We start from the raw sequence: 27633 nt of genomic DNA, 5'->3' as shown, positions 1-27633 counted from the left end.
CTGGTTTCTATTTTGATTTCTTCTTTGACCTATTGGTAACATAGTATTGTGGTGTTTAATTTCTACTTACTTGTGTGTGTCCCAAGTTTTTTCCTGCTGTTTATTTCTAATTTCATTCCATTGTGGTTGGAGAACATACTTTGTATTATTTCTATCCTTTTAAATTTACTGAGGTTCATTTTATGGCCCAGCATATGGTCTATCGGGAGAATATTCTACGTACACTTGAAAAGATTGTATATTCTGTTATTGTTGGATGGAGTGTTCTGTAGATGTCTCTTAGGTCTAATTAGTTTATAGTGTTGTCCAGGTTTTCTGTTCCTTGTTGATCTGCTGTATTGTTGTTCTATTCATTATTGAAAGCGGAGTGTTGGGAATTCCCTGGCAGTCCAGTGGTTAGGACTCCCTGCTTTCACTGCCGTGGGCCTGGGTTCAATCCCTGGTCTGGGAACTAAGATCCCACGAGCCACACGGTGTGGCCAAAAAAAAGGCAAGTGGAGTGTTCAAATCTCCAGCTACTATCATTGAATTGTATATTTCTCCTTACATTCTTTTCAGTGTGTGTTTCATGTATTTTGGTGCTCCTTTACTAGGAGCTGATACGTTTACAACTATTATATTTCCCTGACCCTTTTTCATTATGAAATGCTTTCTTTATCTCATACAGTTTTTGTTTTAAAGTCTGTTTTGTCGTATATTAATATAGACATACCAGCTTTCTTGTGGTTACTGTTTGTGTGATATATCTTTTGCCATCCTGTTATTTTCAGCCTTTGTGTCTCCTGTAGACAGCATATAGTTGGATCATTTTTTATCCTGACAATCTCTGTCTTTTGATGGAATCATTTAATCCATTCACATTTAATGTTATTATTAATGTACTTGGCTTATGTCTGCCATTTTGCTTTTTGTTTTCTATCTCCTGTGTTTGTTTTTTTATTCTTCCTTTTCCTGCTTTCTCTTGCATTAAATGAATATTTCCTAATGTAGCATTTTAATTTCTTTCTTTCTATTTTACTTTTCTAGAGGGTTTTTGTTAGTGGTTTTTCTAGGATTTACCATATATATCTTAACTTATCCAAGTCAGCTTCTGATTTACACTAGTTTAATTCTAGTGATATAAAGAAAAGTTACTGCTACACTGCTCTATTCTCTTTCTCCCCTTTTTGTCTGGTATTCTTGTTATACATATTATATTAATATTACAAACACAATACATTGTTATAACTATTACCTTACCATCAGTAGGCATTTCCTTAGCCCATACAGCTTTGTTCCCACCCACATCCTTCATGCTATTATTGGCAAATATGTTACATTTGTATATGTTATAGGCCCAACATTATATTATATACATATTATTTTATACACTTGCCTCTAAAATCAGAAGAAAGGAGGGAAAATACGCATTTCTACAGTCTTTCCAATTACATAATTACCTGTTCTTGGTTGTATTAGTCTGCTCAGGCTGCCATAACGACTGGGTGGCATAAACAACAGAAATTTATTTTCTCACTGTTCTGGAGACTGGAAATCCAAGATCAAGGTACCAGCAGGGTTGATATCTGGCGAGGCTTCTCGCCTTGGTTTGCAGATGGCCACCTTCTCATTGTGGGCTCATTTGGCCTTTCTTCAGCCTGTGCAAGCAGAGGAAGAGCAAGTTCTCTGATGTCTTTTCTTATAAGAGCACTAATCTCATTGGACCAGGGCTCCACCCACATGACGTCATCTAACCTAGTTACCTCTTCATGGCCCCATCTCCAAATACCAATTACATTGAGGTTAGGGTTTCAACATCTGAATTTGGGAGGGATGCAAGCATCCCAAAGTCCATAATCCCAAAGTCCCAAGTCCATAATACTGTACTCTTTATCTTTTTGTGTTTGTTCTAATTAGTGCCTATTGTAAAGTGCCTATTGCCGTCAACAAATTCACAGTTTGTATTTACTAAGGAAAGTCTTAGTTTTGCCATCATTTTGAAAAATAGCTTTGCTGGATATAGGAATCTTTGTTAACAGGTTTTTCCCTTGACCATTTTGAATATGTTTTCCCACTGCCTTCTGACCTTCATCTTGTCTGCTGGGAAGTTAGCTGTTAATCTTACTGGGGTTACATTATAAGTAACTAGTCATTTTTCTCTTGCTGCGTGTCTTTGACTTTCAGCATTTTTACTATGGTATCTCTTTGGATCTCTGCATTTATTCTGCTTAGAGTTTGTTGAGGTTTCTGGATGAGTAGGTTATTGTTTTTCAATAAATTTGGGATGTTTTCAGCCATTATTTCTTAGAATGTCATTTCTGCTGCTTTCTCTCCTCTCTGATAATCCCATTATACATGTGTAGGATTGTTTAACAACACCCCACATTTCTCTGAAGCTCTTTTTTCTGTGTTCCTTTTTCTCTCTGTTCTTTAACTTATATAATCTCTTTTAATCTGTCTTCCTCCACCAGGGCTCGAACCCGTGTCCCCTGCATTGGCAGGCGGATTCTTAACCACTGTGCCGCCAGGGAAGTCCCAATATTCTCTATTTGTTAATGCAACCTTGTCACCATTCCTTCTTTACTTCCCTATGCATGGTTTCCTTTGGTTTTGTGAACATGTCTGTAATGGCTACTTTACGGCCTTTCTGATAAATGTGAAAAATCTGTTCTTTCTCACAGGCAGTTTCTTTCTTTCTCACAGGCAGTTTCTGTTCCCTGCTTGCATCCAAAGTATGGATTACACCTTACTGTTTATTTTCATGCCTTGTAATTTTTTTTTTAATTAGACATCTTAGATAATGTATTGTAGCAGGTCTGGTTATTGTTGTTCACTTGTTAATTTGTTTAGTGACTGACTGGATTATTTTAATGAAGTCTATTTAAACCTCCCACCACCAGCAAATGTTCAGCCTCTGATTTTTTTCCTCAAGCAGGGAAAACTATTTTGGGTATTCTCACAGTCATCCTGGAATCATAGTGGTTTCGGTTGGACTCTTGTTTCTCTTTTTCCTTGACAGCATCCACTAACTGCTAGCTGATTACCCTGTTGTTTTCAATAATGAACTGACTCATAAATTGCTCTACAAAGTAATTCAATCAAAATCTGTCTCCTCTGAAGAAAAAGTTTCTGTAGTCAATATTTGATTTTTATTCTGACATAAGGAAGGCTCATTCCTGCTGTCTTTTTACCTGTTTCCCTCTTGCAAACTAGCAAGCCTACAGTTTAGCCTGAATCTTGAATCTCCTCCCAGTTGTCTTTACCACAATCATCACTGTTCCTGAAAGCACCTGTAGGCTTGAACTTCGTCCCACTCTGTTGCAATTAAAGACAGTTCTTTTGGGGCTTCCGTGGTGGTGCAGTGGTTAAGAATCCGCCTTTAATCCAGTAGTTCTATTTCTAGAAATTTATCTGGTTGAAATACCAGCACAAAGGTGCAAAGATAATGCTAAAGGTGTTCACTGCAGTATTATTTGTAATTAATAAAAGCTGGAGGGCTTCCCGGGTGGAGCAGTGGTTGGGAGTCCGCCTGCCGATGCAGCGGACGTGGGTTCGTGCCCCAGTCCGGGAGGATCCCACATGCCGCGGAGCGGCTGGGCCCATGAGCCATGGCCGCTGAGCCTGCGCGTCCGGAGCCTGTGCTCCGCAGCGGGGGAGGCCATGGCAATGAGAGGCCCGCCTACCGCAAAAACAAACAAACAAACAAACAAACAAAAGCTGGAGGGCTTCCCTGGTGGCGCAATGGTTAAGAATCCGCCTGCCAATGCAGGGGACACAGGTTCCAGCCCTGGTCCAGGAAGATCCCACATGCTGCAGAGCAACTAAGCCCATGCACACAACTACTGAGGCTGCACTCTAGAGCCCACAAGCCACAACTACTGAGCCCGTGAGCCACAACTACTGAATCCTGTGCGCCTAGAGCCTGTGCTCTGCAACAAGAAAAGCCACCTCAATGAGAAGCCCATGCACCACAACGAAGAGTAGCCCCCGCTCGCCACAACTAGAGAAAGCCCATGCACAGCAATGAAGACCCAACGCAGCCAAAAATAATAAATGAATAAATAAATTTTTAAAAAGACAGTTCTTTGGAGAATACATTAGGTGCTGTTTTATAGCCTCTTTTCTCCCCAGAAAAATCTCTGAGCCAGGGCTCAGAAGCTGGAGATTAGGACAGTGATTAGCTTCTCTAAAAGTGACACCCTATCCTATGAGCTGAGCACTTGGTAGAGGGTGGGGAGACCACAGCCTAGGATCACTGGCTTACCTCTCCTAGTGTGAAAAATCACCACTTCAGGAGCTGGGGCAAGGGTGATCAGGCCAGGGCCCCAGTATTCTCTGCATATCACACCCACAGTAGACCCTCTGTTGTACAAGTGGAGGTTGGGTGGAAAGGAGTTCCCGCCTCTCATGTTCATTCACCCCAGATTTAGCTTCAGCAGCAGGTACCTGAGGGCAGGATGAGAAAGCTGACATACCACTCCTCCTAGGAAGAAATCCTCCCTCTGGTGCTGTGGGGAGAGGGAGCTCTGTGTTCTTGGCTACAGCTGTCTGGAGTAGAGTCTGTACTTCACTAAACTGGGAGGGGCAGGAAGGAGCAGTATTGGTTCAAATATCAAACTCACTTTTCGTGTTTGTTTCTGGTTTTTTTTTTTTCGGTACACGGGCCTCTCACTGTTGTGGCCTCTTCCGTTGCGGAGCACAGGCTCTGGACGCGCAGGCTCAGCGGCCATGGCTCACGGGCCCAGCCGCTCCGCGGCATGTGGGATCTTCCTGGACCGGGTCACGAACCCGTGTTCCCTGCATCGGCAGGCGGACTCCGAACCACTGCGCCACCAGGAAAGCCCCAAACTCACTTTTCTTACTGAGTTTTCATACATGTTCTTGAATAGATGTTTCTAGTTTGCTCTTCATCCTTAGGATCATTTCCATAGTGTTTCAATGGTTGCTTTTTTATAGCTTTCAGTGGGGAGAGCAGATCGGTAAACTCATGCTGTCATGCCAGAAGTCAGTCTCTAATTGGTGAAATTTGATTCAGAAAAGAAGAAATTATACTGTTCTGGCATCCTGTCTTTTGAAATTATATTTAAAAGATTTTATGAAGCTGTTTGAGGAATGGGATACCTGTTCTTCAGCTGTATCACACAGGCATACAAGCATCGTCCTCAGTGCCAGTGACAATTTTACGGTCTCACAGACTTAATAAGCAGCTCAGGAATTGTTAAAAAGAGCACCTTAGGATCAGCTATACTAAAGCTAAAATTACTGTTTGGTGAATGTTTGCTGCCACTTCAGTGAGCTACTAAAGTGATACATCCGTTAGCTCTGCACTGACAGAGCTGCTTGATAATAACCAGTTTATACTACTGGGGTGGTTAGAGTATGGCCCTTCTCAAACTCAGTCATCCTCCCAGGAGCACCACAGATATCTTTGTGGTTGATTGTGTTTGATAAGAGCTACCCTTATATTTCTCAAGCCAAAGGCATCTTTTATGTGAAATGTGCAGTGCAGACCCTTGGGTCTCATTCAGGTACTTGAAAACTACAAAGTTCATTTTAAGGAAAATGTTAGCCCTTACTGCAAGTAATTCTACATCCTACCTTTTTTTTTTTTTTTTTTTTTTGGCGGTACGCGGGCCTCTCCCTGCCGTGGCCTCTCCCGTTGCGGAGCACAGGCTCCGGACGTGCAGGCCCAGCGGCCACGGCTCACAGGCCCAGCCGCTCCGCGGCATGCGGGATCCTCCCGGACCGGGACACGAACCCACGTCCCCTGCACCAGCAGGCGGACTCCCAACGACTGCGCCACCAGGGAAGCCCCCTACCTATTTTTTAACAGGAAGTAATCCTCTCTTCAGGCAAGATTTCCCCCTCAGCTTCTCAGTTTTCTGGTAAAATTATGAACTGCGTTTCATGTCTTCTATCAAAGGACTAAATTCCTCTATAATTAACTATGTGCTTTAAATTCAACATAGAATACAATTATGATACGCCTGTAACCCAGCGTCTGCCAGAGGCTTAAATGTTTGCTTCCTTTGTCTTCCTGGCAGAGTCTTAGTATCCTCTGGGTTCACCAACTTGTCTTAGCTGCCGGGAAACACAAAGTAGATTCAGTTCTCAGTGAACACAACAATCTTATCCCAGATGTCCCTACACCATTTCTGTTTTGCTTTTAAGTGTTTTCTCTTCTCTGTTTTTTAGTATACTCAGGTTTTTTTAATCTTTCACATTGGAAATAGGTGAGCTATAAATGAATACTTCTAGGAATATAAACATTTAACCAGAAAGCCTAGAAAAATTGGCCATTTGCATATAAGGAAAACTCCAAATATTGTACAATAAAAGTTTTATTTGGCATTTATTTTCATTAATTGAGCATATAGTTTGGTCAAATTCTAATTGGTTGAGGGTTGGTTTATATTGTCCTAGCTAGATATCCTCATCACTAAAATACATAAGGTAGAAGCTACCTTGAATTGCAAAGAGCTTATAAGGCAGAAAGCTAATATTTTCTTCCAGAGACAGCAAACCTGACTGAGGTCTACCCCTCAAATGAATTGAAGGTGACTTATATTTCAGAAGATCAGTGTAATTGACTTCACAGGGCATACTGTGACTTCTTCTGAAGGAGATTCAGATTATTAGTTGATATTAAATCCCTGATACAGCATTTAAAAGTTGAACTTGTCAGGCAGTTTTCATAGGGTATTTTTAGTGATTAGAATTATTAAATGCATGTGTGCATTTTTGGAAAAGTTAACTGCTACTGTCATGTTCATATTATTCTCTCAATCTTTTTTCTTTTCGTATGTAGTTTTTTTTGGTTTTTTAAAATAAATTTATTTATGTATTTATTTTTGGCTGTGTTGGGTCTTTGTTGCTGCGCGCAGGCTTTCTCTAGTTGCGGCAAGCGGGTCTACTCTTTGTTGCAGTGCACGGGCTTCTCATTGTGGTAGCTTCTGTTGTTGCAGAGCACGGGCTCTAGGCACACGGGCTTCAGTAGCTGTGGCACGCGGGCTCCGTAGTTGTGGCACACGGGCTTAGTTGCTGCGCGGCATGTGGGATCTTCCCGGATCAGGGCTCAAACCCATGTCCCCTGCATTGGCAGGCGGATTCTTAACCACTGCGCCACCAAGGAAGTCTTTGTATGTAGTTTTAACATAGTTGTGGTACTATTGGATATTTTTTGTTCGTGTGGTGTAGGGTTTTTCACGTCATTAAAAATTTCTTTGTAAATATAATTTTTAATGTTTGATTTTATGAATATACAATAATTTGTTAACCCTGGTGAGCAACTTGAATTTCTTCATTTTTATAGGATCTTTAGAGTGGGATTAATAGATCATAAGATATGACTGTTTTTAAGTTCCTTGGTACATTTTTTTAATGTTTTTGTTTGTTTGGGTGTTTTTGTTTTTGTTTGTCTTCGGTACGCGGGCCCCTCACCGCTGTGGCCTCTCCCGTTTCGGAGCACAGGCTCCAGATGCGCAGGCCCAGCGTCCATGGCTCACGGGCCCAGCTGCTGCACGGCATGTGGGATCCTCCCGGACCGGGGCACGAACCCGCGTCCCCTGCATTGGCAGGTGGACCCTCAACCACTGCGCCACCAGGGAAGCCCTGTTTGTTTGTTTTTAATAAATTTATTTATTTCTGGCTGCGTGGGTCTTCGTTGCTGTGTGCGGGTTTTCTCTAGTTGCAGCAAGCGAAGGCTGCTCTTCGTTGCGGTGTGCAGGCTTCTCACTGCAGTGGTTTCTCTTGTTGTGGAGCATGGGGTCTAGGCATGCGGGCTTCAGTAGTTGTGGCTCGCGGGCTCCAGAGTGTAGGCTCAGTAGTTGTGGCGCTCGGGCTTAGTTACTCTGAGGCATGTGGGATCCTCCCGTACCAGGGATCAAACGCGTGTCCCCTGCATTGACAGGCAGATTCTTCACCACTGCGCTACCAGGGAAGTCCCTTTTTTTTTTTTTTCCCCTTTGGCTGCCTCGGGTCTTTGTTGTGGTGTGCAGGATCTTTTCTTCTTTCTTTTTTTTTTTTTTTCGGTTGTGGTGCACAGGCTCATTTTTGCAGCGTGTGGACTTCTCTCTAGCTGTGGCACCTGGGCTTCTCTCCAGTTGTGGTGTGCGGTTTTCTCTCTCTAGTTGTGGCATGCAGACTCCAGGGCACGTGGGCTCTGTAGTTGTGGCGCAAGGGCTCCAGAGCACGTGGGTTCTGTAGTTTGCAGCACTTGGGCTCTCTCGTTGAGGCGCGCGGGCTTAGTTGCCCCACAGCATGCGGGATCTTAGTTCCCGGACCAGGGATCAAACCCACGCACCCTACATTGGAAGGCGGATTCTTTACCACTGGACCACCAGGAAAGTCCCTACAGACATTTTTAAATACACATAATTGTAAACAGAAGTGTACTGAACCCCCATGTACGCATCACTTAGCTTGTACATTTATCAACTAATGACTAATCTGTTTTCATTTAAACTTCTATTTCATCCTCCCATATTATTTTGAAATAAACCCAGGTATCATATTATTTTCATTCACGAGTATTTCAGTATAGGTATCCCTAAAAGGTTTTTTTAAACCTACCTAACTTAATAGTACTGTTTCACATTCTAAAAAATTTAACAGTTAATTTCTTAATTATATCCAATATCCAGTTGGTCTTTGTATTACCAGCTACCTCACAAGTACTGCTTATGTTTTCACACATTTGTCTTGTAGAGTGTCCCAGAGTCTGGATTTGACTGATTGTGTCATCATGGTGTTGTTTAACATGTCTCCCTGTTTTTTCTGTAATTCAGTACTTGGATCTAATGTAGTATTTTTGATGCAGTTATGTGAGCCGTAAATGCAAAAAGTTGTTAAAGCTAGATTAAGAAATAAAATACCATGTAAAGAAAGTTGATTTAAATGATTAAAAAAGGGTGGTAACAGGGTTTTATAATAAATTAAGATTTCTGATTCCTTGAGAATTCTCGGAAAGAATTCACGGTATTGCTCTATGATTTTCACTATTTTCTTGAAATTGCTAAATGGAGAAAACTTTAAAGACATATTACAAATCCCATATTAGTTTGATTCTCAAAGACTAACCATTGAAAAATACAGTAATAGCTTAATGGTTTTACAATAACAGCCTTCTATTTTTGTCAGTATTTCTATTAGAGTATGTCAGAATCATGTTCTATTGTTTATTTTATTCCTTAGATAGTACCTTATGTCCTTAGATAGCACATTTTTTAGGGAATAACGTATTTTTTTCTGAGTCTCGTCATTGTCTAACTGCATATTCTCTCTTCTAAAGTATAGCTTAGTGAGATCCAAATAAAGTACCTTTTTATTCTGTAAAATTAGTGAGTTATTTTTCTTCTTTTTAAAATAATTATTTGAACAGTACAAAAATCATATTTAGAATAAGTCGTAAAAGAATAAGAGCAATGAAATCAGGAGTTATTTTTAAAAATCTGTGTTATTGTCAAAAACAAGGTGATTTTTATCCAAAAAGTAATTATTTATAACTCTCAGTTTAGAAAAGAGTTAGTTTTGACTTTTACTAAGCTGACCTACTTGAAAAATAATTTTATTTAAATAAATTTATAGGACTGTTCATTCAAAGAATCTTTACAGTCATCTCCATCTCATTGTGCTGTGTTTTTGTGTATGTTTGATTTTTTTCCCCGTAGCTCCTCAGTGGGTTACTTGCAACCTCCAGGATCAGAACAAGTACAGTTGCCTCGAACTACTTCACCATGCAATTCCCAGCAGCTTCAAGGCCACCAGTGTGCAGGTATGAATAGACAATTGGAAAAAAAGAAGGCAATGGTTTGTCCATTTGAGAAATAAGTTCCTTGGACATTTCTAGATAAAGGTTTTCAACTTGTTAGGTGCTGAGATGTACCCAGAGTATGCAGGGTGCCATGAGAAATCAGAGCTAACAGGTTCCGCCCACTTCTTCCTTTTCCCCTGCTACCACTGCCGCTGCTCTCCGATTCTCCTCCTCAGGCTCTCCTTCCTGCCTGCCTCATAAGTAGTGATGTTCTCTGGGATACCTTCTCTCATTACTCTTCAGCTTCTTCCTCGGAAGTCCAGCCACTTCCTCGGTTTCAACAACGGCTTTTTGCCAGTGTCTCCCAAATTTTATTTCTGCCAAGACAAGACCACATAGCCAACTGCCTGCTGGACATTCCTACTCAGGGATGTGTCCGGGGCACTAGATTTAATATTTCTCCCTCTTCCTGCCTCCCTTTCCTCACCTTCTATCTAGGGTCCAATACAAATGGCAAAATTATAACTCTCTTCCATTCTCCCCTTTCACACTCAGGCTTCACCATTTCCTCAAAGCTGGTACCGTCTTTCCTTCCTCACTGCCTCTACTTTTGGTCAGTTCTTTTCATGTCTTCACAGTAATTTCTTATGTGTTTTGCTTATTTCATGTTGCCCCATGTCCAGCTTTCCTCCTCCACAACACATGCACACATATATACACAGTGCAAGAATCACTGTCCTGAAACAGATGTCTCTTCATGTCATTCCTCTGAATTAAAAATTTGCATAGATTCTCCATGTACACTCCCTAGCAATTAAGCCTTCTATTTATACGTATGTGCTCAAGTCATACAGAACTCTATTTGTAGAATATACTATGCTCTTTCATGCCAAAGATACTTGTGTACCTGTTCTTCCCTCCACCTGGAATGCCTGTCCGCCATCCAGTTTGCCAAAATCCTGCTTATCCTTGAAGTCTGACTCAGAAATCACCTCTTCTGCAAAGTCTTCCTCAGTCCTTAAAACAGAGTTTGTTGCTTCATTTTCTCTGCTTCCATAGTGTCTTAAACAATCCTTTATCATATTTTATTGTAATGATCTGTTGACATATGTAATCTCAAAGAAGCAGAGAAACAATAAATGATTATCAAATACATGACTAATAGTGGCTGCATCAGCATGGGCTGCTGTGGCCAGTGAGAACCTTGAGATGTTCCAAAGCAGTCAGCCCTTCTGTGGTGTGCCTAGCCAGGTCAGTGTGGTGCTATTTCTGGGGAATTGGAAACTACCATTATGATTACTGCAATGCAAACAGTGGCCCGGGAGGTGGGGCACAGGGCATGTTACCTTACACTGAAGTGGTGAGTAGCAGAGTTACATTCCGAATACTAGTAGTGCTGCAGTACCAGTGCCATGGCAGGAATAAATCAGATAAGAACGTAGATATTGTAGTCCACAGGTACTGTACAGCTAGCAGTGTTTGTACATGCATATGATTATTATAACTCTTTAAAGTCAGCCAAGGAGGTCTTCCTAGCCTTTTTCAGATGAGAAAATACAATAAAAGAGGAAAAATAATTTCCCCAGAGTTATAGGACATTTCAGGGCACTGAAATTGTGCTTTCTGATTCCTGTATCCCAAACTTTTTCCCACCGCATGAGACCAATTCACTCAAAAGACGACTTTTCTCTGTATGTCAAAATTTCTATAGGATACTAATTTTTCCCAGAGTGTTCCTTTATGTATTTAGAATAATGCTCGTTTGAAAATGAATTTATTTTAAAAATTAAGCACTTTTGTAGATCATATCGCAATTGTCCTACTCTATACTAGGTCTTGTTGTAGATAATTGGACTTTCCTGACTTACTATTTTGAGGTTAAGTGAGATGTTTAGGTCTACAGAGTCAATTTCAATGTCTTTTTAAACACAGCACTTGTAGTATAAGCATTAGAGTTTAAATCTGGCTTGCATAAATAGCAGTAAAATTTTTTTCAGAGATGTAAAATTATTGCCATTATCTTGGTGTTTAAAGGTACCAGCTATTTGCTAAAGTTTGCTAATTGCAGTGTCCTGATTCTGATTTTCAGCTGTGCCACCTCCACCAGCTGGTGGCGGAATGGTGATGATGCAGCTCAGTGTACCAAACAATCCACAGTCTCGTGCCCATTCACCCCCACTGTGGAAGCAAAACAAATACTACTGTGATCACCAGAGAGGACAGAAGTGTGTGGAATTTAGCAGTATAGACAATATTGTTCAGGTAAGATGCTTCTTTTATTATAATTTTAAAACTTTCAATATTTAGTTACATAAGGTTGACCAACCTATAAGGCTTGATGCCGAATTTGAAATCTTCTCAAACAGATTAGTAAAGAAGTTTGAACATTCTCTATATCCAGACAATTTATTTCAATATTTAAATATGTTTCCCAACGTTTGCATAATTTAAATTTTTTTAATTTAAAAATTCAGAAGATAAACTAGATCTGAAATTTGGTAAAGAAAATGAATTAAGCTGTTATCCTACCTTTCCCGTCTGAACTGTATTTTACTGTAGCCAGAAAGTTGATGAGGGAATGCTCTTCATCATAGAAGGAATACAACTAATAAATTTAAAAACAATGATAGAATTTAAAAATCACTATTTTGGAATCCTGTTAAAGTAATGAACAGGGAAACATCATCAGCAAATGCCAGAAACATTAGGAAACGATTTATGGGGAACTTTAAAATGGGTAGATTAGGCAGACAGCACTTGAAGCAACTGTTCAATTGTAGCATCAATTAAATTGGGCCAACCAAACATTATTTGCTTCCTAATGTGGTTTAGAAGCATCACCTATGATATACTCTTGTCAAAAATATTGAACCTGGGAATTTTCTGGCAGTCTAGTGATTAGGACTCTGAGCTTCCATTGCTGGGGGCATGGGTTTGATCCCTGGTCGGGGAACTAAGATCCCATAAGCCGTGCAGTGCAGCCAAAAAAATACATATATATTGAACCTGAGTCTAATCAAGCCTCTCTAAGTCTAGCTGTTAATTTACAGAAAATAAAGGAAGAAAATATAAAGCAATTTATATGTACAGTGGAATATTTTATTGGATAAATTGGCCTATTTCTTTAACAAATAAATGGCATTTTTAAATGAAGGATGAGTCTGTTGTAGATTAAAAGAGACTTAAGGGCTTCCCTGGTGGCGCAGTGGTTGAGAGTCCGCTTGCCGATGCAGGGGACACGGGTTCATGCCCCGGTCCGGGAAGATCCCACATGCCGCAGAGTGGCTGGGCCCGTGAGCCATGGCCGCTGAGCCTGCGCGTCCGGAGCCTGTGCTCTGCAACGGGAGAGGCCACAACAGTGAGAGGCCCGCGTACGGCAAAAAAAAAAATAAAAATAAAAAAATAAAAGAGACTTAAGAGTTATAACAATCAGATGCAATATATGGCGATCTTCCTTGGATACTGAACAGCCAAAAGACATTTTGGGGCAAAAAGTGGACAGTTAAATATGTTAATTTTGTTAGTATGATAAAGGTGGGGTTTTTTGTAATAGTTCTTATCTGTTAGATAGAAATATTTATATACTGAAATATTCACAAGTGAAATGCTGTGATAATCTGAGATTTCCCTTAAATTGTCTAGTAAGAAAAAAAGCAGGGGATATCACAATCAAAGCTGGATGAGTATATGGAAGTTTGTTATACTCATCTGTCTATGATGAGTATATACTTTTATATACTTGAAAGTTTGTCTACAACATTGAAAGGTTTTTAATTTTTTTTTTAAAGACAAACTAAAAAAATTTGTCAATGCACATGACAAAATCATATCAAAATAAAAAAGGCAACGGTCACTTATAGGCTAGCTCACAAACTATAAATGGCCAGTGGCCATTAAAGAGATAAAGATATAAAAATAGTTTTTTTATCTGTATAATTGGGATATTTAGGAAGACTATTAATTTGCAGTGTTGGCAAATATATCCAGTTGTAAACTCTCTTGAGACTCTTGGTAAATTGATTGATACAACTCTTTTTGGAGTGCAGTTTAGTGACGTTTTTCAAAATGTGGAAGGCCTCTGATTCACAAATTCACTTCTAGAACTTGGTCTAGTAAAAATTGTGGAACAAACATGCAAGAATATGTTTGCAAGGATATTTCTTTCTTCTCTGTTGTAACACTGAAAATCTGAAACTAGTCTGATATTCAGTAGTGGGTAAATTATTAAATAAATTTCTGTGCCATTTAGGAAAAATTCTAGAGCTAAAAATAGAATGACTAAAATGAAAAAATACACTAAAGGAATTCATTGGTAAATTTGAGCAGGCAAAAGAAGGAATCAGAGAACTTGAAGATAGGACAATGTAAATGATTCGAGTCTGAGGAACAGACAAAAAAGAATGAAGAAAAGTGAACAGAGCCTAAGGAACCTATGGAACACCATCAAGTGGACCAACATAAACACTGTGGGTATCTCAGAAGGAGAAGAGAGAAGGGGACAGAGAGAATATTTGAAGAAATAATGACTGAAAACTCAAATTTGATAAAAGACATGAATGTAAACATCAAGCAGCTCAACAAACTCCAAGTAAGGTGAACTCAGAGATGCACACTGAGACATACTGTAATCAATTTTTAGAAAGACAAAGAATATTAAAAGCAGCAAGAAAGAAACAACTCATCACATATAAGGGATTGTCAAAAAGATTATCAGCAGATCTCTCATCAGAAACTTTGGAGACTGGAGGCAACAGGCCGATATATTCAAAGTGCTACAAGAAGAAAAACCGTCAACCAAGAATCCTATATCTAGCAAAACTGTCCTTCAGGGCCTTCCCCGGTGGCGCAGTGGTTAAGAATCCGCCTGCCAATGCAGAAGACCCGTGTTCAATCCCTGGTCGGGGAAGATCCCACCTGCCGCAGAGCAACTAATCCCATGCACCACAACTGCTGAGCCTCTGCTCTAGAGCCCGCGAGCCACAACTACTGAGCCTGCAAGCCACAGCTACTGAAGCCCGCGCACCCTGCGCACCACAACAAAGAGTAGCCCCCACTCACTGGCATTAGAGAAAGCCCATGTGCAGCAATGAAGACCCAATGCAGCCAAAAATAAATAAATAAATAAATTTATTTTTTTTTTAAAAAAACTGCCCTTCAAAAGTGAGGGAGAAATTAAGAATTCCTAGATAACAAAATTTGAGACCTGCCCTGCCAGAAGTTCTCAAAAGAGTCCCGCAGAGTGAAATGAAAATATGCTAAACAGTAACATGAAGCCATATGGGGGAAAAAGCTCTCAGTTAAGTACATGGGCAATTATAAAAGCTAGTAATATTGTTCCAATGGTTTATAATTCCACTTTTTGCTTTCTACATGAATTAAGAGATTAATATTTTTTAAACAATTATTATCTCAAAGACAGTGTTATTATAACTTTGATTTCTAACTCCCCATTTTGTTTTCTACATAATTTAAGAGACTAATGCACTTAAAAGAATTATAAGTTTGGGACTTCGCTGGCAGTCCAGTGGTTAAGACTCTGCGCCTCCACTGCAAGGGGCACAGGTTCGATCCCTGGTCAGAGAACTAAGATCCTGCCTGCCATGCAGTGCGGCCAAAAAAAAGAATGAATTATAAGTTTTTTGGGGGGCACATAGAGTATAAAAATGTAATTTTGTGACATCAGCAACCAAACGGGGTAGAGACAGAGGAGCACAGTTTTTGTATGTTATTGAAGTTAAGCTAGTATAAATTCAAATTTGAGCATTATATTTAACTTTTGGATGTTAGGTGTAATCCCCAAGGTAACCACGAAGGAAAAAAGCTATGGGATGTATACAAAAGGAAATGAGAAAGGAATTTTAACATTTCAGTACAAAAAAATCAAGCAAACACAAAAGAAGACAATAGTGCAGGAAATGAGGGACAAAAAGCAATAAGACATACAGAAAACAAATAGCAAAATGATAAAATTAAATCCCCCTTGATTGGTAATCGCTTTAAATGGAAATGGATTAAAATCTTCATTCAAAAGACAGATTGGTTGAATGGATAAAAACACATGATCTAACTATATGCTGTCTACAAGAGATTCACTTTAGATCCAAAGACACAAATAGATTGAAAGTGAAAGGATGAAAAAAGATACTTCATGCAAATCATAACCACAAGAGAGCAGAGGTGGTTATGCTAATATCAGATCCAAAAACTTTACAAGATACAAAGAATATTATATATTAATAAAAGGTTCAATACAGCAAGAAGATACAACAATTCTAAACTCTTACACACCTAATTACAGACCATCAAAATATATGAAGCAAAAACTGACACAATTGAAGGGAGAAATAGGCAGTTCTACATTAATAGTTGGAGACATAATACCCTACTCTCAATAATGGATGGAACAACCAGACAGAAGATAAGTAAAAAATTAGCTTAAACACAGTGAACCAACTAGATCTAACAAACATACACAGACTACCTGACAACAACAGCATATACATTCCTCTTAGGTGCACACTGCACATCTTCTTCGATAGACTTTATTGTTAGGCCACATGTAAAGCCTTAACAGATTTTATTTATTTATTTTAATTTATTTATTTACGGCTGCATTGGGTCTTTGTTGCTGTGTGCAGGCTTTCTCTGGTTGCAGCGAGCAGTGGCTCCTCTTCATTGCAGTACGCAGGCTTCTCACTGCTCTGGCTTCTCTTGTTGTGGAGCATGGGCTCTTGGCATGCGGGCTTCAGTAGTTGTGGCACACGGAATCAGTAGCTATGGCTCACGGGCTTTAGAGCACAGGCTCCGTAGTTGTGGTGCACAGGCTTAGTTGCTTCGCAGCATGTAGGATCTTCCTGGACCAGGGCTGGAACCCATGTCCCCCGCATTGGCAGGCAGATTCTTAACCACTGCGCCACCAGGGAAGTCCCCAAGCCTTAACAGATTTTAAAAGGTAAATATCATACGAAGTATCTTCACCAACCAAGATTGTACTGGAGGTTCTAGGCAATGCAATTAGATAAGAAAAAGAAATAAAATGTGTCCCAGTTGGAAATGAAGAAGTAAAATTGTCTCTGTTCAGAGATATTATGATCTCCCCACGAGACATTTATAACTAGAAAGGAAATAATAGTAACTTGACAATGGAGAAACCTGGCAGACACCACCTTAACCAAGCAGTCAAAAGAAACATCACCAGTACTGTGGTGACAAATGGATGGCATGTACCTTCTCACAGGATGCATTGAGAAGGACACAACATCACTTCTCTGGAATTCCCTTCCCCAAATGTATATCATAAGCTTTTTGATGAGGAAACAGTAGGCAAACCCAAGTTGAGAGCCATTCTACAAAATAACTGGTCTTCAGAGTGACCTTCAGAAACTGATCTTCAAAATGTCAAAATCATGAGAGAGAAGAAAGACAGACTTTTCTAGGTGAAGAAGGTTAAAGAGACAAGACAATTAAATGCAGCAGTTGATTCTACAGTGGATTCTGTACTAGAAGGAGGAAGTTTTTCTTTCTTTTTTTCTTCTGCTATAAAGTACCTTAGTGGGACAGTTGGCAAAATTTGAATAAATTATATAAATTATGTGATATTATGTTGTTAGTCACCTGATTTTGATAATTCACTGTGGTTATTTAAGAAAATGTCCTTGTTTTTAGGAAATAGACACTAATTATGTTGGAAATAGAGTGGTATCGTGAGCAACTTATTCTCTAATAGTTCAGAAAAGAAGTAACTATATATAGAGAGAGCAAATATAATAAAATACTGACATTTGGGAAATCTGAAATTTTTTGGACTATTTTTGCAACTGTTTTAAGGATGAAGTTGAAAATAAACAGTTAATATGAAAAAAAGAATGAAGTAGATGTGTATATTCTCTGATGGAAAAGTATCTACAATATTATTGTAAAGGTACAAAAGCAAGATTCAGAAATAGGATGTATAGTCTGTTTCCATTTTTGTAAAACAGATGTATGGATGCATGTGCATGGAAACAGTTTACCAGTGTTTATCCTTGGGAATTGGAAATTATAAATTTCTATACTGTTTTAACTTTTTTAATAACAAAGTAGCTATTGCAGTGGTGTAACAAGTACATATCTGTAATCAGAAAGAGTAAAAATTTCTGTCCAAAAGGAAATTTGCAAAAAGCCTAAAATGCTGACCTTTTTTCTTGATATAATTGCAGCACAGTCCTCAACTCAGTAGTCCCATTATTTCACCAGCTCAGTCGCCAGCACCAGCTCAGCTGTCTACCCTGAAAACTGTCCGTCCCTCTGGACCGCCACTTTCCATCATACCCCAGTTTTCTAGACCCTTTGTCCCTGGGCAAGGTAAGTGTGCACAAAGCTAGTCACAGCCTCAGAGAATTTTAGGACATCCATTCCCAGTCACTTTGTGATTTACTTGGTACCACTACCTTTCATTATTCCACAGGACTGCATTTTCACCTCACTCAGGCATCTTTATTTATTACCATTCACTCTCCTAACCTTAAGGTTTCATCACAATTAATAATCAATTACTGGGACTTCCCTGGCAGTCCAGTGGTTAAGACGCCACGCTTCCACTGCATGGGGCACGGGTTCAATCCCTGGTCAGGGAAATAAGATCCAGCATGCCGCACAGCCTGGCCCCCCCGCAAAAAAGTAATTAATTAATTCCTAATTTATTAATTCCTTATAATAATTGCATGATGAATTAAAATGACTGACTTATTCTTCAGCTCCATTCCTCTGTAGTAGTAATAGGCTATGTGGTATCTGTTTTGTATTTCTAATTTCTATATTAGACTAATAATATCAAGAGTTTATTCAAAAATTTATTCAACAAATTGAGGACTTACTGTGCCCCAGATGTACAAAGATGAATAAGGCCAAGACCTCATCGTCATCAGCCCTCAGTCTAGTTGGAGGAGCAGAAACTCAAGCAGATGATTATAAAATAACATGGAAACCATTAATTTTATTTTCTGGAATTTATCCTAAGGATAATGCACACAATGGTTTATGCACAGAAGAGTTTATTCTATGCCAGAAAAGTTCAAAAACAATCTAAATGTCCATTAGTAAGGAGATTAATTAGATTATGGATGTATATATCTCCATATAAGTAATTCTATACAGTAATCTAAAAATAATGTCTTAAAGAATCATTAGGAGGGGAAGTAGTCATAGTACAGTGAGTGATTTTTAAAGAACAAGTTATTTACAATGGCCAGGACATGGAAGCAACGTAAGTGTCCATTGACAGATGAATGGATAAAGAAGATGTGGCACATGTATACAATGGAATATTTACTCAGCCATGAAAAGAAACGAAATTGAGTTATTTGTAATAAGGTGGATGGACCTAGAGTCTGTCATACAGAGTGAAGTAAGTCAGAAAGAGAAAAACAAATACTGTATGCTAACACATATATATGGAATCTTAAAAAAATGGTTCTGAAGAACCTAGGGTCAGGACAGGAATAAAGACACAGACATAGAGAATGGACTTGAGGACACGGGGAGGGGGAAGGGTAAGCTGGGATGAAGTGAGAGAGTAGCATTGACTTATATACACTACCAAATGGTAAAATAGATAGCTAGTGGGAAGCAGCCGCATAGCACAGCGAGATCAGCTCGGTGCTTTGTGACCACGTAGAGGGGTGGGGTAGGGAGGGTGGGAGGGAGGGAGACGTAAAAGGGAAGGGATATGGCGATATATATATATATATATATATATATATATATATATATAGCTGATTCACTTTGTTATACAGCAAAAACTAACACAACAATGTAAAGCAATTGTACTCCGATAAAGATGTTAAAAAAAAAAGGAACAAGTTACATGGACATTTCAAAAAAGAAGATAAACAGATGTCTAATAAGCCCTTGAAAAGGTGCTCAGCATCATTCATTAGGGAAAGGAACATTAAAATCTCAGTGAAATACCGCTCACCCCCACTAGAATGGCTATAGTCAAAGAGACTAACAAAACCAAATGTTGGTGAAGATACAGAGCAACCAACATTTTCACACATTGGTGTGGGAGTGTAAAATGATATGACCACTTTGGAAAAAGATGTGGCAGTTTCTTACAAAGTTAATCACTTACCTAACAGTGCAGCAGTTCCACTCCTAGGTATTTACCCAAGAGAAAGGAAGACATGTCTGTGCAGACTTGTACAAGTACATTTATAACAACCTTATTTTCTTATAACAGCCACTACTGGACAGTGACCCAAATGTCCACCATCAGGAGATTGGATAAAAAAACTGTAGTATTCCTTACAGCTCAGCAATAAAAATGAACAAAGCAAACCACTGGCGTGCAACAGCACGGATGAATCTCCAAGTCGTGTTAAGCAAAAAGCAAACCAGACACAAAAAGAAGACAGGATTCTAATTTTATGAAATCCAACTGTAGGCAACTAAGCTACGATGTTAGCACTCAGATTGTGGTGTGAATGAGATATGGAATTGACTGAAAAGGAGCTTGAGGGAACTTCCAAGGAGATGGAAATACTCCTGTCTCTGGGTCATGGTTACATGAACTTTTACAATAGTTAGATTTCATCAAACCCAACACTAAAGATGTGTATTTTATTTTACGTTAATTATATCTCAGGTTTTTCAGAGAATTACAAAATGCACACATATATACATGTGTAAGCACACGTACATAAAACCAAGACTGGAAAGATACACACCAAAATGTTAGAAGTAATGGAATTACCAGGGTGGTCTCTAACTTCTCCTTTATAATTCTCTTATTTCCACGTTTTTTACAAAGCCAAATAACTTTAATAAACTAGAAAAATAAAGCACGTTATAAAAAAATTAATTGAAACAGTGTGTGGATTGAAACAGTATGTGGCAGTAATAGCCTACCAGGAGGGATCTATGGCTGTTGCTGACTACAGTCTCATCTCTGTATTTGCAAAGAATACTGCTCCATAGGCCTGAACTTAACTCTGACTTTTTTTTTTTTTTTTGCGGTATGCGGGCTTCTCACTGTTGTGGCCTCTCCTGTTGCGGAGCACAGGCTCCGGACGCACAGGCTCAGCGGCCATGGCTCACGGGCCCAGCCGCTCCGCGGCATGTGGGATCTTCCCGGAGCGGGGCACGAACCCGTGTTCCCTGCATCGGCAGGCGGACTCTCAACCACTGCGCCACCAGGGAAACCCAACTCTGACTTCTTTGCAACTGTTTTTATACATCTTCATGCTTAAAATTGCATCTCTGATCTCAGTGCTAAACCTCCATGTCATATCTTCCCTTCAACTATTGTTTGGGATGGAGCAAGTATGTCCTGGGTGTATTCTGCCAGGGAGCTGCCCAAGCACCCCAAAAGTGTTCATCAGAAAAGAGCCCCACAGGGCTTCCCTGGTGGCGCAGTGGTTGAGAGTCCGCCTGCCGATGCAGGGGACACGGGTTCGTGCCCCGGTCCGGGAAGATCCCACATGCCGCGGAGCGGCTGGGCCCGTGAGCCATGGCCGCTGAGCCTGCGCGTCCGGAGCCTGTGCTCCGCAACGGGAGGGGCCACAACAGTGAGAGGCCCGCGTACCACAAAAAAAAAAAAAAGAAAGAAAAGAGCCCCACAGAGTGGCAGGAGGTTCATGCCTTGGTTCTCTCTGTTAGGAAAGTGTCAGGAGAAGCACTGTATGATTTCTTGAAGATGCTGTCCTAGTGGCTACGCATAACCCTTCTCCAGACACTGAATGTGCTACATTGGGGGATTTACAGTTAGAATAAAAGGAGAATATAACAAATGAGAACATTACTCTCCAGGACAAGGCTTTTGCAGTCAGCATTTATGAAGCCCTTTCCACGGGATGACTTATAGGCACTCATGCGTGAAAGAAAATAATTGGAGTATCTCCATCCTGACTACCCCTCACTTGTTGATTTAGGAAGGGGTTGCTTGCTCATGAGTAACACTGAGGAACTGTGCCAGTCTTTCTAAGCAAGTTTACGTTATAAATATTGTTACAGACTTTCATTTAAAGAGAGCTTAAGAGCAGACCCAAGACCTAGAATGTAAATATACCCATTGATTAAGCCTAGAAAAATGTTTGCATGAGGATATGTATATGTATAAATGCATATGTTTACAGTAAGTAATAATGAATTTGGAGAGATAGAGAGCTTCATGTTTTTCCAAGGTTTTTTTCCATCCCCTGAAATGTAACTTCTGTTAATTTTTAAGCATCAGAGAAAAATGCGGATTTTAGCATCTCAGGTGGGCGTAATGAGCTATTACAGTTACTTTGGTGGATTTCGCATAGAATGTTAAGGTTTACAGAGCTGTTCTCTCCGTGCTAACCTGTCTCCCCAGCTCGTACCACTTAACCTCCCTCATAACCATTGTTATTAGTCCTTAGTCCTTTCAGAAGTTTACCCCAGCTCTTTAAAGGCTAGGTGGAGGCTTTTAATTCTTTTAAAAAAATATGTCAATACCTACACTATTTTATTATACTAAACATGTTTCCCTGTCTCATCCTGAGACAGCTGAGAAAACTGAGAAGTACTTCATACCCGAGGAAAACGTAAAAATCATTTTTTATCAACTTTCAGGAGATGCCAGATACCCGTTACTTGGCCAGCCCCTGCAGTACAACCCTCCTGCTGTTCTGCACGGACACATACCAGCCCAACAGGTGTGAGAGCCAGCTGTCTTGACCTCCTGGGCTTTGTTGGCGAGCATCATGCTTCTGTTGCTGAGAGTGTGGAGTGCCCTGGCCCCCGAGTTGGCACCGCACTAAGGAGAACTGTGTGCCTGGGCCAGTGGATGTATCGGTGTTGCCCTGGCCTGTCCGAGAGCAGAGAGAGGGAGAAGGTGGTGGGCCGCTTGGTGGAGCAGGGGTCCCTGATTGCAGTCCACATATTGGGGGGCGGTGGAGGCCATTGGGCGCTCTCACTTACAAAGACTGTTCGGCAAGTGACTGGTGATAGTGACAGGCCAAAGTACCCCTGCCGCCGAGGCAGAATTCAGAAGGCCTGGAACTGGGTTTTTTTTCGGCTGAAGTAGAAAACCCAGAGTGAGTATGGTTATGCGTTAAGCGGTCGAACAATCGCAATCACGTTTTGCGGCATCGTTAACCTTATTATTCATGTTTGTGGATTTTCAGGGTCAGTCTGGCAGCAGGCATGGAAACCGAGGAAGGAAACAAGCTAAAAAAGCTGCATCCACCGACCTTGGTACAGGAGAAGCAGGTGTGTCCCCAAGAGGCATCCGGATGTGGTTCTACAAACTGTTGGCCTGACAGTCTGTAAAACTGCCACACCACAGAAACGGGTTTTCCTCTTCTAGAGTCCTGCACAAAGTCTTAGAAAATTATGCCATCTATAATGTAGGGTTCTTGAACGTGTTCTTTTGATTCCGTCTCTTTTCAGAATTTGAGAGTACTGAGGTACAGGTGGGTTTAGGAGGGGTGAAGGGACCAAAAGGATTCAAAAGAGATGTGAGAGAGGAACAGGTAGGATGAAACGCGTTGCCTCTGTATTCTTTGAGAAAGGAAATAGTCCTTACACCCTTTAGGTGACAGGCTGAACGAAAAAATACATTGCCTTTCTATGGCAGGGTGTTTTCAAGTCGGTACCTTAACTTGCTTTTCAACAGCCTTGGGGGCGTTAGGGCAGGTGCTCTTTTAAAGATCCTGTGCAGGTTTACAATGGGAATTCGAAGTTCAGGAACCTGTGTGCCCAGGATCACACACCTAGTTTGGAGACGCCACTGCACAGGCTGCGTTTTGTATGTGAGGCTGCCAGTGTGACCGCCTGAGGAGTAGGTAGGAAATGTTTAGAAGACAGCCATAACACGTATAACTCTGTGGATTTGAGTGGTTTCAGAAAGTTATGTTCGTTTCCTGTGTCATATTTGTGTCTGCAGTACTTTTTGCCCACCTGTGGGTAACAGGGGTTATTAATTGCTCACCTTTTCCATTCTAGTTGTTGGGAAGGTCTTGGAAATTACTGAACTACCAGATGGAATAACTCGCATGGAAGCTGAGAAGCTTTTTGGGGAACTCTTTAAAATTGGCGCCAAGATCCGGTGGCTCCGGGACCCCCAGTCCCAGCCCCAGCTGCGTCGTCACCCCCTCTGCTGTGGCAGCGGGGACAGCACTGTCAACCCCGAACGCTCTAAACCCAGTGACTTGGCCTCCACGTACACTGTCTTAGCCACATTCCCCTCCATCTCCGCCGCGCAGAATGCTCTGAAGAAACAGATTAACTCGGTTAACAAGTTTAAGCTGAGAACGAGCAAGAAGCACTATGACTTTCACATTTTGGAAAGGGCAAGTTCTCAGTAACAGCCACCTTGGACCCATGGCCTTTGTGATTCCCCCGTCCTCTCCCATCTTTAACTGGCTTGGTATTTGGAGCTTCTGTTAACATGATAGAGACTCCTAGGATGTGTGGTCGTGGCGTTAACAACTTCTGAAGACAGGCCAGTGATCCAGCCAAGGGGGCAAAGTTCACCCCAAATGACTGTAGGAATCCACATCGGAATGATACAGAGTTAGCAGCTTTTTCTGAGGAAATGCTGTTCAACTGCCTCCTAACTTTTATAGTTATTTTGTTTTATATTTCTGAATTCTTGTATCAGATCCAAAGCTCTATTGTACAGCAAATTATTCTTCAGAATGATTACAAACAGTTGCAACCTGTATTTCTTTTTTTGCAGCCAGCACAGTGTGACCCAACATAGAATTTGGGGGAAAAAGAATGCAGGAGTGTAATAACCCAGTCACAACCATGCACTGTCTTTGGGGGGCTGGAGGGTGACTAAGGAGAGCCCACAAATAGAAAATTACTCTTCCCCTGTATCTCTAAACACAGAAACAATTTCCAGAAAATATAGAACTCCCTCGTAGGGTCTTTTCCTTATTCACTTAGGTCGTATGAATATTAAGGGTAAATTAAATTATGTTCTTAATGCCTCTTAATCAAACCACTTAGGTTCAAAGGGGAATAGGAATCATTCTAGGCAGGAAAATACTTCCACTTTTTTTTTTTTACATCTCCCTCCAATAATTAAATGCCACTTATTTTCATTCCCTTCCTTGTGGATTTTTTTTGTCACCTGAGGAAATGCATTTGATGAATGCTGGAAACTTCTTCAAGTGGTTTAGAATGTGTTTTCATTGTTTGCAGCGGATCACTGGACATCAAAGATTCATTGCACTTATGAACAAGGAACCTTTTTTTCAATTCGCAAGGCTGTACAATGTGTGCTGATGCAAACCTTTTTCAGTTCAAGAGAATAAATGTTTACAAATGTATACCCACTTTGTCTTTTGTAAATTAAAATCATGTTTTTCAATGAGAGTCAGTGTTGAAGACTTAACCTGTCTTGAAGATTTCAATTTCAGACTTAAGGAAGATGAAAGACAGTAAACTGCCTCGTTTTACAAATATTCTACAAAGCATCACTTTCTCTGTCGGAGTGTTTCTTGTGGGTATGACTCATGTCATTTCGTTCTCTCATAAGTTAATTCCAGTCAATTGTAGACAATTTTGAGTATGAACAAACTTATAGTCAGAAAATAGAACATGAAAATAGGAACAAATAGAACATTTCATCTACAATGAAAATAGAACATTATGTTCGGTTCGGTAAAGAATTTGTGTTTTTAGCTGGTATTTTGAGCACCCAGTTGTCCCGTTTAACTCAAATACTTTATAGAAAGCTTTCACCATTTGTTAGCCCAGCAAAGTCAACCCGCTGAGAAACCCAGAGTAGGGGTCGGAGGCAGGGCAGTCAGCCATCAGCCTGACTGGCTTCCAGCCCAGGCTAGGGGTTTACTTTGCAACTCAAGAGCAGTAGGTGCGAACCAGGCTCTGGTGCAGATGTTCACTCCTTCTAGAGCATTCGCAAAGCCCTACTTCGTCCCGGGGAATCCCGGACTTCCCCACAGGCTGGCGCATTCCAATTATGAATGTTGTGCTCCTGGGAGAAGTGGGAGCTGCCTCTAAACCATGTCAGATTAAGGAGCCATACACAGAGAAAGAAGAATGAGGACTGTGAGAATCGCTCACTTTCGAGGACTGGTGAATTTAATTTTTGACTGTAGAGAGTCAGAGATGGAGAGGACATGTAATTAGGGCCAACATTGCAGGAAGAATTATTATTTAATCATGGGGGTGGAAACAAAACTACAATCCTATGGTCTATTTCAATTCTCTGAATATTCTCTTTAACTTTTGCAGTAGTAAGCCTGGTAAACCTATGTAAGGTTTTTTTTTTTTGGACTTTTTAAAGATCTATTAGCAACTTTCAAATGTACAACACAGTATTAATGACGAGTCATCGTGCTGTACGTTACACCTAAAGTTTTGTTCTAGACCCTTGGTTTACCCTGGAGGAGCTGAAGACTGTCCAGAGGAAAGCGGAGCAAGGCTACTCCACCCCTGTCCCCTGACAGTCACATGGGAATACTGTTGACATCACCCCACCACCACACACGTTACAAAACTATGCACGCATTCCCTACACTATATTCTCCTGTTTTGATCTAAAATCTGATTTCACCTATAGAAAAACGATGGGAGGAAGAAGCACACACAGGAGGCATTTAAAGGTGTGATTTGGCCCATACCCTAAACCTTCCGACAGGCAGCTTCAGATGTCCCACAGTCCTGGCTGTGGGTTTTCCCAGAGCACTGACCATATTTAGGGGAAGGTAGTACTTCTATCAGTAAGATGAGTTATTCTTACCCGTGCCAATATTAGCAGCTCCAGCAGCCCCTTGGGGGATGATAGAGGGTATTTAATAACTTTGTGGGCATTTCTGCTACCTTATGTATTAGAAAACTGAGAATATGGCTTACGGGTTTTTGTTGGGTTTTTTTTGGCTGTGCTGGGTCTTCGTTGCTGTGTATGGGCTTTCTCTAGTTGCGGCGAACGGGGTCTACTCTTTGTTGCGGTGCTCGGGCTTCTCATTGCGGTGGCTTCTCTTGTGGAGCACAGGCTCTGGGTGCACAGGCTTCAGTAGGTGCAGCACGTGGGCTCAGTAGCTGTGGCTCACGGGCTCTAGAGTGCGGACTGCGTAGTTGTGGTGCACAGGCTTAGTTGCTCTGCAGCATGTGGGACCTTCCCAGCCCAGGGCTCGAACCGGCGAAGTCCTGGCTTACGGGTTTTTAAGCCTTTGGTCCACAAAGAACATGGATATATTGGGTATGTTTTTGTGAATCTGGAGTACAAAGTGTGTTTGCCAACAGTAATTTAAAAGAATTAGCTTGTCATCTGAGCTGACAACAAAGTAGGGATCTGAACCCTCCCCCAAGCTAAGAAATTGGTTTTTTTTTTTTTTTTATTCCACCAGGGAGGGACCTGTGACCTGTGAATAGTGTGGAAACCTACAGGTCTCAATAGAGCCCACAGTGCCAGAGTGGCTTGGGAAGGGTCAAGCCAGCACATCCACAGCTACCTCGGGAAGCAGAGAGAGTTGGGTTCTCCACATCAGCAGCAGCAGAAAGAATGCAAGTGTAAGACCAGCAGAGGCCAGCCACAGGGCCTGTGTGAAGGCGGCTAGATCCCCACATTCCCAGTCTCCTGCCTGCCCAGCAGATAATGACATGTGGTATGTATTGTCTTTAAAGGCAATGAGCACAGATTCTATCTTCTATTGGTGACCAGTGTTGCGCTAGCGTGAAGGTGGCAGGGTTCAAAGCTGGCCCTGTGTTGCTTGGAATTCTCACAGCCTTTATGAGCTGATGCTAAAAGAGAACCAGAGACTTAGGTGCACTCATTCAGCTTATAGTCCTTAACAGCCTGAGAAACAGGCAGACACAGCAGCCCTTCTTAATCTACCCCCATGGCCACATGTGCTCCAGCTGCATTTTGCATATGTGTAAGTCATTTTCCCCTTTAGTGTCTACACTTGGATTCATGTTGGTTTGAT

General features: G+C 40.9%; 1 protein-coding gene across 15 annotated transcripts in view; it reads left to right on the top strand.

Moving 5' to 3' along the window:
• The window catches only part of R3HDM1 (R3H domain containing 1), a 114633-nt gene extending 89477 nt beyond the window's left edge, over positions 1-25156 (top strand). For all 15 annotated transcript variants that reach the window (XM_067742085.1, XM_067742078.1, XM_067742073.1 and 12 more), the window contains 6 exons: positions 9648-9751; positions 11820-11992; positions 17929-18073; positions 22304-22386; positions 22858-22942; positions 23678-25156. In XM_067742085.1, the coding sequence (XP_067598186.1) occupies positions 9648-9751; positions 11820-11992; positions 17929-18073; positions 22304-22386; positions 22858-22942; positions 23678-24039 (952 nt within the window). In that variant the 3' untranslated portion in view covers positions 24040-25156. The remainder of the gene's footprint in view (positions 1-9647; positions 9752-11819; positions 11993-17928; positions 18074-22303; positions 22387-22857; positions 22943-23677) is intronic.
• Positions 25157-27633: the final 2477 nt, after the last annotated feature.

The sequence above is a fragment of the Pseudorca crassidens genome, chromosome 6, assembly GCF_039906515.1.
Source record: "Pseudorca crassidens isolate mPseCra1 chromosome 6, mPseCra1.hap1, whole genome shotgun sequence".
Taxonomy (NCBI): Eukaryota; Metazoa; Chordata; class Mammalia; order Artiodactyla; family Delphinidae; genus Pseudorca; species Pseudorca crassidens.
This window is presented reverse-complemented; position numbering and strand designations above follow the sequence as displayed.